This window comes from Colias philodice, chromosome 21, assembly GCF_061535455.1.
Source record: "Colias philodice isolate Cphi_HAF_F1 chromosome 21, ilColPhil1 Martin Lab GWU primary, whole genome shotgun sequence".
NCBI classification, from domain to species: domain Eukaryota; kingdom Metazoa; phylum Arthropoda; class Insecta; order Lepidoptera; family Pieridae; genus Colias; species Colias philodice.
In genome coordinates, this window is record NC_143106.1 from 3,085,486 (window position 1) to 3,098,589 (window position 13,104).

General features: G+C 31.3%; 1 protein-coding gene across 2 annotated transcripts; it reads left to right on the forward strand.

Moving 5' to 3' along the window:
* The first annotated feature begins 679 nt into the window (after positions 1 to 679).
* On the forward strand, positions 680 to 10,001 carry LOC149478750 (alpha-tocopherol transfer protein-like). 2 transcript variants are annotated; one of them, XM_089709122.1, is made up of 8 exons: positions 680 to 910; positions 4,897 to 5,043; positions 5,418 to 5,577; positions 6,480 to 6,538; positions 6,853 to 7,049; positions 7,287 to 7,397; positions 7,714 to 7,816; positions 9,216 to 10,001. In XM_089709122.1, exons 2-8 carry the CDS (start codon positions 4,905 to 4,907, stop codon positions 9,365 to 9,367), a joined length of 921 nt encoding a protein of 306 aa, XP_089565248.1. In that variant the 5' UTR covers positions 680 to 910; positions 4,897 to 4,904; the 3' UTR covers positions 9,368 to 10,001. The 2 variants fall into 2 exon arrangements, with proteins under 2 accessions (XP_089565248.1, XP_089565247.1); XM_089709121.1 differs by having other exon boundaries at positions 680 to 845.
* Positions 10,002 to 13,104: the final 3,103 nt, after the last annotated feature.

Here is a 13,104-nt window from a genome sequence, read left to right on the forward strand (position 1 = left end):
TGAATTATTAATATTTTCTTCATTTAGGACGAAACTTTGGAGTTCTTTAATATTTAACTGTAGTTTAATTAAACGAAGATGGTAAATATGTTTTTTTCTCGAACACGACACCACATAGACACAAATATGTACATACCAAACAAAAAATTGTACCAATTGTAACAAAACCCATCATAATATAAATTACAAGACAGTTTCCTGTTTCATCTCCTACGATTTTGATCTTAAAGTTATCTAAATTAAAGGTAGGTATATAAACAGTTACAATGGTAAAGATTAAGAAAAGATCAAGAGTTAAAACCTGAAAACTAAATAGAAATTAAAATAAAATAAAATAAGCTTTTGTTTCTTCTATAGGATCTAGGATCCTATCCATCTTCAATGCTTTAACCTTTTTTTGTTCAATTAGTAGTTATTACGCTTAACTTGTGTCTGAAATAACTAGCCCTCCTCGCGGATAGCACTCTGCACTACTAAACATTAATATTAATAAAATAAAATGAACAAAAGACAGTTTGCACATTATGCTTAATTTAAGTCCATCAATTTTAACACGATATTAATTATATTAACACTTTTGATTGTTATCAAAACATCCCGCCTCCAATATTTCTCTGAGCCATCCCCCCATCTCAAGATGCAGCGCGCGTGACGAAATGATAAAATGCGCGCGCGCACCAAGTCTCTCACATTCTTTGCAATACCATTCACGTGACCGTTTCACCCCTTTCCCGTCGCAGTCGGTTAAATCCCGACAAACAAAAAAACATCAAAAACGCCGCGCTCAAGTGATAGTGTTTCTGTCGTTGAAAATTTGGCGAGTGATTTGATATTCCATTTCAAAGGTGATTATTTTGTGATCGTTTATTATATAGGATTATAAGTGACACAGGAAATTGCGTCTAGCAAGGTAACAATGAGTCACTCCGGGGCAATAGCCTGCAGAGAAATTGCATAGAAACCTGTTAAGCTGATTACTGATAACTTCGCGGTTCTGTGGTTGAACTAATAAGTTTTCTCGTTGTATAAGTGCTAACCTTTAATATTTCACTATATTCTGCTATTACGTTTTTTAATCGCTGCATGTAATACATATAGTAATTCTAGTGTTCAAAAGTTTTATAGTAATCTATCTAGAAATATTTTTTATACTGTTAAATTCAAACAGAATATTTATCAATTTTAGTGCTTACAGCAATTGAATCATTATATTTACCTACAGGATATTTAGCAAAACTTCTATTTAAAAAAATGTAATACATATTTTCCATTTTCATTGATTGAAATAATATTTAACTAAAACAAGAAAATTTTTACAATGTAATTAAACATAGCTTCTCGTAATTCATGTTATTCGTGAGACTATTTAAAAACTTCATACCATTTATAGTTGATATCGTGATCAAAGCAATGCTTTCTTATATCGACATGTTAGACAGAAATTATTATCATCAAGTATTTTAATTAATCGAGAAAACTTCGATAAATGTTCCATTAGGTAGTATTTTTTTAATAGTTGCTAGAAATATGTTTGTTTACTCGTATTTGCAATTAGCAACGCATCTACAGGTACATATTAATTAAGTTTCTTACGGTGTGTCAATGACCATTGGGACAAACGTTAGTTCTATTAGGTCTTACTTCTGTTTCTAATATCAATTATAAAATAATATTTACAATGAGAAATGTTTATTTCACAAATTCACCTCTATTTTCATTCTTTTTGCAAGCTAAGCATAGATGCTTTTTTGAAAAATATGACTAAACCGTTGGTAAATTGCAAAAAAAAGTAATGACGATTCAAAAGTACTTCTAGAATAATTCTAATTGAATAAATAAATGTTTGAGTTTGAATAGGTAATGCATTAATATAAAACACTAAAAGATAATAATATCAGTATTAGAACATTTTGGTTAATTGTCTTAAACATAATAGATATCCATAATTATTACATTTGTTACTTACTCCAGAGAAGATTTGTACGAATCTTATAGATCTGTACTGAATCGAATCCACAAAAAGCTTACATCAAACCAATGATTAATCACGTCCGTACAATGAAACGTTTTTGTCGACCAAACGATTTGGAACAAAGATATTAGGTACTCTTTTGGTATGTCTCTTTTACTTACATCTAGATTCTATATTGATTAAAAAATGTTGACATTTTATTGATAGTCTGGTAATACATAATATATGTCTCGATTACTAAGAATAAGTAGTAACCTCTGCAACCAATCTAAGTTAAAATTAACCTACTAATTATTCAAATTTTGGAATGGTATCAAACAAAACAAACTTAATAAGAAAAAAATTATGTCTACTCTGTAAATAAAAATTATAATTAAAAGCCTTTCTTTTTTCAGTGTTATGTAGTTTCGCATTATTTTTTAATTCAATAGAGATTCATAGAAAAATTGCCATAAGAAAATCATTTTTAGTAAATTTATAAAGGAATTTTTAATTATGAGATTATGACATTAGTGAAGTACGGCCTAGAAATCCATAATGTGACAATAATTAGTAAAACTTTGAGGAATAAAAAAAAAACAATTACTTAACTTCATATTTTATAACCTTTTCATTAAAAATAGTTAAAAGTAAAAATAACACTTAGTCCGTGGTCATTTAAACTCTGCATAGCAATAAAATTAGAAGTAATATCAGATTCAAAGTAAAACTACAATTACAGTGAAATTATAGCGGTACTGCAAACCGTTCGGAAGAAACTGTTGAGATTGTAAGATCGCTCTACATTCTTAAATACACCTTATTTCGTAAAAGTAGGGTAGCTTTTACATAAACGAATAATAAATATGAGGATAGATTTATTTTTACATTATTTTATGTATGAGTGATATAAAAATAGTCTCAAAATTTTTGTCTAGAGCGTTTTTAATAGCTCTACAACAAAAAAAGTTGTAACAATAACTTATTAACAAAAAAACAATATTCGTTAAAAATAGCAATGCCTAATGCCTTTTCATATTCAGATTTAACTATGTACTGTTATTAAATATTGTAAGAATGTAACGGAAATTGTTTAAAATTATTTTTATCTGAAATTTTATCAGCGTCTCACTGCGGAATTAAGTTCATCTTAGTACATGACTGATTCGATAGATGGCGCTTATCACAAATTTCAATCATTTGAAAGAGAATAAAAAGAAAAACATTTGAACACAATATTATATAGAGTGAAAGCGCTCTTTTTATTAAATTGTATATATTTATACGCACATTACGAAACTTTTTATGAGGCTGCCAACAGTTATTTAGTAATCAGAGCAGTTTAGAAGGTCTTCGTGACCAAGAGAAAGGTATAAGCGGTGAAAGTCACTGAAAATGCTTTTTGCACGAAAACCGTTCCGCTGGCTAATCACAAATTTTATTGAAAGTGGCTTTGAAAACTATTTTAAGACTAGCGTGATGAGGAATTAATAAAAAAAGTCTCATAAAAACTTAGCAGTCAACCGTTAATGCTAACATTTTAACCATTAATTGCATTGCGGTGAACACATAACATACTCAAATTAAATAAACACAAAATCAATTAAAATTCCAAACTTTATTTTCCTTAACACATATTTTCACGCAATTAACATTAGCAAACAATAAACATCTAAACAAACAAATTGATTTGTTACTAAAATATGTAAAGATATCGCATGTTTATGTGACGATAATATTTTAATGTTCAGTTAGCCATCAATATAGAGTAGAAATAAATCGGGACCAAGAAGTGTTCCCTGTAGAAAAACAATCCTGCTATCCTACAGTTCAGTTTTATGCAATAACGTAAAAAAGTAAACTTAATCTTTCCATTAATTAATACAATGTTTATTTCAATAGTAGTTAAAAATATATCCATGTAATTCTTTACAAAAGGTATGAAAAATCAACTACGCAACCTTCTGTTTATAATTCATAGCCCTTACCACTACACCATAAAGGTTGGCCTGAGTATATAATGACGTCGCTACCATTTCTGATCCACAATCCCTAAAATAGTTCCATTCATTGCTAATTATTATATGACTTGAATATCAATTAATATAATCGGATGACGAAAACTGTGGCTTCTAACTGATTTGAATGACGTTAGAAACCTCTATTTTTATTATGAAGTATGACTTTTGAGCTGTTTTTTAATTTTGGTGTACCTTTTTCAATTTGAAACATAATAGGTACATCAAAAATATGCATTTTAAATTACGCAGTATATTACTAATTTACTAGGTATGATTAACTCATATAAAATGATTGACATCAACATCATCATCATCATCATCAAACAGGTGCATTTCGCCTAGGCAAATGATAATAATTACCCTAATTATCTTTACTGTACAACGAATACAAAAAAATTTCTCCAATCAAATCTAAACAAAATTACCTACGTCATTTTGTTTTTGTAACTTTTGGGAAAACATTGAAATGCAACAAATAAAACACTCAAGATATTTTTTGTATGCACACGTATTATCGATGAATACAACAAGGTAATACAGCCAAAAAACTAAGAGGAAAACGCAATAATTACTCTTACGAAAAAAATAACAAAATCTCTTTGAACATAATGTTTGGAAATGTTAATTGTTTTTTTAATAATAACATTTACAACTATAATATTTTCTACATCCGTAACCTGTGCGTTACGACTAAATGAAAAGAGAATGATTTCTTGAAACTTCGAACTATATTTTGAGAAAATAAATAAAATTCACGCAATCAAAAGCAGTTAAGTATCTAAAAATTATTATAAGCATACCCCCATATACTCGAAAGATAGGGGAATTTGACATGAATACCAGCTATTATTGTCATTTAAAGAGACCATATAACAGCTAGATATTAAAAAACCGCATAATTTAGCATGTTCATTATTCTTTCAGCACCAGCCATGACGCTCGAACAGCCAGCCGGAGAAATGTGGCAGAAGATCAGGGAGGAGCTGAATGAAAACCCTGAAACCCGTGACAAGGATCTGGAACACATCAAGGAATGGCTGAAGAAGGAGCCCCATCTACCTGATGAATTCGGTTAGTAAGAAATTACACTATAATTCATGTTACTGCAATTAAATGTTATAAAGAATTTATCTATGTTTGACTCTATAAAAAGACGATTACTAACTTTTTCGTGATCACCTACGGGATATCTGGAATTTCCTATCTACACGATTTTTAACTGTTTAAGAATATATTGGGCATTTCGTCGCATTCACTTCTATTAAGGCATGTTAAGCGTAGATACCTATTTACTCTGAACTTAAAATGATTCAGATCATTATAACATGTATGATGTAGGTGTATATTTGTCAAGAAACATGGTCAGTTTTTAGTAAATAGTATTCTTAAAAAATCTGTTTTATTATCAACTATAGATATAGAATAACAATGAATACCACCAACAGATGACCAACGCCTGATGACCTTCCTCCGAGGCTGCAAGTTCTCCCTGGAGAAGACCAAGCGCAAGCTGGACATGTACTTCACCATGAGAACAGCAGTTCCCGAATTCTTCACCAACCGTGATGTGACCATCCCTGAACTGCAGGAAATATTAAAGATAGTGTGAGTTTCTTATAAATTCGTCTTTATTATTAAAACAGTATACAGTGTAATTTTTATCACATGGCAAAAGAGCCTAGCTGTTTGCAAATAGCAGAGAGAGCCAATAAAAATCTCTTTCCAAATAAGGCCCTCAAAATTATGTTTAATTTAAGGTATACGTAGACCTTAAATTAAAAATAATTTTAATGCTCAAATATAATTCAAATTATATAGAAAAACACCTTACACAATATTATTGTAGTGAGATTTACCATAATTCACAACCTCATGTATGATACTTGGTAAAATTATCCTAAAGCTATTAATAATTTGTTAATTATAGAACAGCAAATATTACTTCATATTAACTCATAATAATGTTCATTATATAACATTATTATTCAATAGTTATGCAAAACACACGTTGACCTCTGCAAAACCTGTGGCTTTTTGTATGTAAACGTTGATTGACATATTGTTCAAGTAGTAATTAAGAAAACAATGGCTATGAACGTTTTCTGTAACTACATTAAAACAATTTGCTGTGAATATATTATCTTAACATTAATTTATCATGAATGAGACTTAAAAATAAGAAAATACAAAACAATTCTAGTGACGACAATCATGTCTTTAAATCTGAATATATTATATACAAAATCCAAATTTATCAGGAATTCCATTATTTTACTCGCTTCTTCTCTTGTTTTTGTAATCTACTATGTATATAAAAATAAGTCGGGTTTTCCTTCCTGACGCTACAGAATGCACGAACCGATTTCCACGGTTTTGTATTCGTTGGAAAGGTCTCGGGCTCCATGAGGTTTATAGCAAAGAAAAAGGTGTCTCTGGTGGCGAAACGGAGTTCACCCGGTTTGCTAGTATCCTCTATAATTGACGTTTAAATTTATTTTTGTTTTCAGCCAAATGCCGCCATTGCCAGGACTCACCCCAGACGGTCGCAGAGTAGTCCTAATGAGAGGCAAGTCACTTTCAATATTTTGCCTGAAAGTAAAAAATATACGTGGTACACTTTTTATAAAAAGATACTTTGATAGCTGCTAAACTTTTGGGTTAGCGTGAGCGGTATACTAATGTAACAAGTTGTAACAAACTAGCAAGTAATGTAATGAGTAACTTTAAAATTCTTTAGTAATAGTTCAATTATGAGTTCAATACATATGTGGTGGATAAAGAGAAGAATGAATCGAAAAATAAACAAAATATACCATCTCAACAGTGTAATACATTCAAATAAAATAAAATAGAGCATAAATAATAAAACTCCTATTCCAGGTCTCGACAAAGACGCTCAAACACCAAACGTAGCTGATGCCTTCAAGCTGGCTCTTATGATGGGAGACGTCAGGCTGAAGGAGGAGATTGAAGGCGTGGCTGGTGATATCTACATCCTGGATGCGTCTGTAGCTACCCCTACACACTTCGCTAAGTTCACACCCACTTTGGTTAAGAAGTTCTTGGTGTGCGTTCAGGTTGGTTAAAGAACATGGTTTAACGATAATTTAACGAATTATAATATATCTGAATTAAATTTATAAAAAAGAAAACGTCACTTGATTTTGAATAAAATACTTCAGTATTTAGGAAATACAACCTGTCTGAAATATTTCGCATAGTTGTTTGGACCAGTTCTAATGAAAAAGTCGGTGAGAGAAAGCTAAAACAAAGTCGGTGAGAGAAAGCTAATAATGATATATTTCATATTTCAGGAAGCCTATCCAGTAAAACTGAAGCAAGTACACATTATCAACGTATCGCCCTTGGTCGACAAAATTGTCAACTTTGTGAAACCATTCCTCAAGGAAAAGATCAGAGAAAGGGTAATTATAATTCAAAAACGTTTCAAAATAAAGAATTTGGCTTTTATAATTAATATATGCATTTAATATTTTCACTTATTAATATTAATAAGTATTTATTGCAAAAAAACTGCGTCTAAAATTAACTGCTTCAATTTTTTTCTCTCATATTCAAGAGGAATTTTACGATGCTTATTAAATAGACATTTCATAGAGAATTTTACGTTACAGACACAAAAAATATGCACATAGGTATACATAATACAAAACAAACATGTCGGATAAAAACCAACAAAACAAGTACATACTTATAATGACGACTTTTGTTATGTTTCAGATCTTCATTCATGGTGACGCAAATGAACTATACAAACATGTTCCTCAAGAAATGATGCCTGCTGAATATGGCGGTAAAGCTGGACCTATGGATGATTTACATAGTAAGTTAAAAATATGATTTACTAGTTGTTAAAGTAGTTATACAGTTTTAGATTTTTTAAATAATAATCACTACATAGTATAAAACAAAGTCGCTTTCTCTGTCCCTATGTCCCTATGTCCCTATGTCCCTTTGTACGCTTAAATCTTTGAAACTACGCAACGGATTTTGATGCGGTTTTTTTTTAATAGATAGAGTGATTCAAGAGGAAGGTTTATATGTATAATAACATCCATTAAATAGTGGAGAAGTACTGTTATTTTTGAGGTTTCTAATGTGATGTCGTAAATAATTACATTTTTTCCGCTTACATTGCAAACGCAGGCTGAACCCTACGAGTTTTATCAAAATAATGTACTAAGTATTGTACACATTGAAAAGGTCTACAGAAAAGTCCGTGATGGTATATGTCTATCTCTTATGGATAACCCACAATAACTTTTTTTTGTCATTTACCTTTTACGACAAATAATGGTTAATTTTCTAAGCGATTTTAACCAATACAGCATTAATCCTTAACGAATTAAATACCTTGAATACATTGTTCATTTAATATAGATCTATATGGCCCTTTACACCGTATGATTTAAGTGAATATTTTCGAAGATATTACAGATTTAAAAATTGCGGGACGTAGCGTTTGCGGCGGTATGAAGATGATTCGACATCTCATAAAATACTGTTTTTCTGCCGCTTGAATTACATCTAGGCAAATTTTCAAACCGGGATTGATTTAGTCTGGATTAATATGTAGATTACTTCTTTTTTTTTCAATCATTTATTTTTAGGCTTTTGAACGATTGTTCATGGCAGCCCCATTGCAACAATCAACTTACAAACTAAACACAAATTAATTAAAATATCTAAATAAAACAATGAGTACGCCTAGGAGCCAGCGCTATAAGTGGCAAGAAAAGCTCCCACCATGCCGCCTCCGAGCAAGGGTTGGATAACGAGCTACAAAAAATTCCCATATTGGCCCGCGATGCATCTAACTTTTTCAAGAAATCCACTCGTTTCGACTCGTTCCGGACACACTCCATAAGCACATGATGCACGTCCTCGGTCTTTCCACAAATTATACAAAAACAAGACTCTATTTTACCCATCATATGTGCAAAAGCTCTTAGCGGCATGTGCCCGGAACGCAATCTATGTGCCAACACAACAATATTGCGCGGTATATTTCCAACAAACCAAGGTGAACGATGAGGCTGACTTTGCATAATTTTGTACCAAATACCCTTTGTTTTTGAACGGACATCAAAATACTCGCGCCACTGCTCCAAACTTAAAAATTTAAATTTATCTTATATTATGTATAGTATAGTGCATACCAGCCCCCTAGAGAGAACCTTAAGCAATACAGATAATATATTAAACATTTCAATTATTTACAGATGCCTGGGTCAAGAGACTAGAAGAATACAAAGAATGGTTCGCTGAACAAGAAAATGTTAAAGCGAATGAGGCGCTTAGACCAGGCAAACCAACAAACTACGATGAGTTGTTTGGCATTGATGGTTCCTTCCGTCAATTGGTTATTGATTAAATTAGATAATACAGTGGTTAAATTCTGCTTATAGCTTTCCGTGTAAGGCATAAAATAGGTGAATTTACGTAATGAAATAGTGTTGGCTTCTATGAAATTAGTGCAGTGCTTTTTTTTGCTCATTCGATTCATGTTTAAGTGTTTCGCAAATTTTTTGTGGTATTTTTGGCGATATTTCTAACAGTGTTGTAAATTTTATTTTTAAATTAGAAAAAGATATATAGTATGATGCAGAATTAGATTTTAAATTATGTAATGGTCAAAATATAGGAAAGTGCTTACCAAGCAGTTTATAATATAATTGTTTCAACCGTAATCGGCAGTAATGTCGTTTTATTTTTTAAGAAACTTTCGAAACGAAAGCGTAAAGACTACTGACATTACAATTTTAATTCTTAAATAATAACTGCTTGACATTACCATAATAGAATTTAACCACTGGGGAAATTAGTGTAACCCGACAATTTGAAAAGTCGTCGCTTTGAGGCTGTTGTTTTTAAATAGCGATGATTTTCAATTTGGTAGGACTAATTTTATTGCTTGTAATTGATACTCATTTAACGTGTAACACGGTATTATTATTGTGTAATATTATCATTTAATTATGTTATGTTTAATAAAAGTTTTCCTAAAATGGTGTTTCTTTTCGTGTTATTTTTTTAATATCTTATAATATTATTGTCTATTTATTAACTTAATCCTTAACCGTGCTCAATATTGTTAAAAACCTGTTAAGTTGGTGTATTTTTCAAAATGATAACTTTTGGCAAAGACGAAATCTTCAAAGGTCTTTTAAGAGCAGGTAGAGCATGCATTTATACCTATAATCTATATGCTCTACATCGGTTCTGCCATAATATATAACGTCGGAAGTAAACAACTTTTTTAGTTAACGATGAAAAAACTGCAAAAGATACCTTTTGATGACTGACTTTTGCAGATATCTTTTGAGGCAGGTAGAGCATGTGGGATTTTTACTCAATACAACTTCCTACACCAGACCATAGTATTACACGAACCTCCAAAACTTCCATGAAATGCACAATAATAAGCCACACTGCATAATAATTAATATGTCATGCTTTACTCATAACAACTCAAATTGCTACAAGTACAGAAAAAACCCAAATTTCCCCCGTCAAAAAATTATTACCCATAACTGTAAACAGTTATTAATTCTAAACGTAATTACTGCCTTGTCAATTGTAATTTGTGATGGAATCATCTAGAAATCTCTTTATACTTAGATACATTAAATAATAAATCACTTTAGTCAATCGTTTAATAGACTCATGTTAATTTACTTTAGTTATTACCTGTATGTTTTCAATGCTTTTTAATTATATTTTATGGCGTTTTATTCATCGTACAAAATATTTGTAAAATGATTAAGTAATAACTTTATACGAGCGTATCATTTCTCATAAAAGCAGTTATTAAACATCCAATGTTTAGCAGTAAGGAGTGATAATGTTTTTTTTTTATTATTATTATAGGACATTATTACACAAATCGACCTAGTCCCACAGTAAGCTCAATTAAGGCTTGTGTTGTGGGTACTAGGCGACGATAAATATAATCTTCTTATATATAAAAACTAGCGACCCGCCCCGGCTTCGCACGGGTGCAATGCTGATACTAAATACACTACAGAAAAACTGTGAACGTTGTATATAAAAACATTTCGGCCCGCTCCGGCTTCGCACGGGTATAAAATAGATAGCCGGGCGGCCGGCCGGTACCGCCGCAAAGGCTACGTCCCGCAATTTTTAAATCTGTAATATCTTCGAAAATATTCACTTAAATCATACGGTGTAAAGGGCCATATAGATCTATATTAAATGAACAATGTATTCAAGGTATTTAATTGGTTAAGGATTAATGCTGTATTGGTTAAAATCGCATCGAAAATTTGCCATTATTTGTCGTAAAAAGTAAATGACAAAAAAAAGTTATTGTGGATTATCCATAAGAGATAGACATATACCATCGCGGACTTTTCTTTAGACCTTTTCAATGTGTATAATATTTAGTACATTATTTTGATAAAACTCGTAGGCCTCAGCCTGCGTTTGCAATGTAAGCGGAAAAAATGTAATTTTTTACGACATCACATTAGAAACCTCAAAAATAACAGTACTTCTCCACTATTTAATGGATGTTATTATACATATAAACCTTCCTCTTGAATCACTCTATCTATTAAAAAAAACCGCATCAAAATCCGTTGCGTAGTTTCAAAGATTTAAGCGTACAAAGGGACATAGGGACATAGGGACATAGGGACAGGGAAAGCGACTTTGTTTTATACTATGTAGTGATGATGAATCGCAAAATGTGTTGGTAAGCGCATAACTCGAGAACGGCTGAACCGATTTCGATAATTCTTTTTTTATTATATTCCTTGAAGTACGAGGATGGTTTTTATGTAGAGAAAACGTAAATATGTACCACGGGCGAAGCCGGGGCGGACCGCTAGTATTTAATAAATACATCTATAGATACACCCAGAACCAAGAACAAATAATTGAGTTCATCACATAAATATTTGCCCTGACCGGGATCGAACCCGGGACCGTCGGCTCAGTAGGCAGTTACTTTACCACTGCGCCTACCGCGTCGTCATCAAAATCGTCATGTTTCGTTCGATCAAAAATGTATTTCGAAATCAAAATACATACTTTGAATTTTAGACACCCAATTATATTTGATACGTATTTGTCTCAAAATATAAATCGTTTAAATTGATAATTAACAAGAAAACCAACCAGTTTAGTTCATAATGTTTGTGCACAAATCTATGAAACCATGAAAATAACCTAAACATTCATAATCAGCATCATAAAACAATAGATAATGCATTGCAATACAATTTTACGAATGAATCAGAGCGAGCAAAAGGAGCGCATGTGCAATATAAACTATGATTTATCGACAATGCTCTATTTAGTTTTTTTACGCACTCACGTGTTGATTGAAATCACTTAAAAAGTGAATTTTATTAGCCATAGAAGTAATGTCAATAGTAGTGATGTTTTACAATAAACGATTCTGGATATATCAAGGATAAGGGAGTTTAGTTTAGCGTCATTTTGCGACCTTAAAATGTTTAGTAACTAGATATAATATGCCTTTATATTTTATCTTCCAATCTATCTAACCTTACTAATCTATTATGCCTGATATTAAAAACCTAAACATAATACATAAAGTAGGCGTAATCAGTTTACCAAATTTAAAATTAATCTTTTTTCTGTGAAATAATAAGTTTCGTTTCATTGAGACTTGAGAGCATATACTAGACTGTTGACTAGTAAATAAATGAGTAGGTAACTTGATAACAAAATGACAAGAAAAATTGCTAACCAGTAACCACTATGAAAAACAAAAAACTACAAAAAGATGCTTCCAAATCAACGTACAGCATTAAAAACTACATCACATTATGTCGTCAAATTCATAAGGACAGGACATACGCAATAATTTTTACCATTATAATGTATATAGAATTAGGAAAGTCAACGACAAAGCAACTTAATAGCATAGTTGGGAAACAAGACTTTACGTAATAACCCTTGGTTCTACGCTGCGGTTTGTTTTAATCTATTTTATGCCTATTGCGATCATTGTCACAGCTTCATGTTCATACAGTTCTTTATAATTATGGTTTATGAGAATTTTATTAAATCTGTGTGTCCTTTGAAAATTATACATCTTATTTGTAATACGGTTATAAT

Bases quoted from the DNA above. Each gene is read 5' to 3' on its own strand.
- LOC149478750 (XM_089709122.1), top strand. From the start codon at position 4,905: ATGACGCTCGAACAGCCAGCCGGAGAAATGTGGCAGAAGATCAGGGAG. The intron at 6,539-6,852 runs GCAAGTCACTTT...CTCCTATTCCAG, and splicing joins CAGAGTAGTCCTAATGAGAG to GTCTCGACAAAGACGCTCAA. The intron at 7,050-7,286 runs GTTGGTTAAAGA...TTCATATTTCAG, and splicing joins AGTTCTTGGTGTGCGTTCAG to GAAGCCTATCCAGTAAAACT.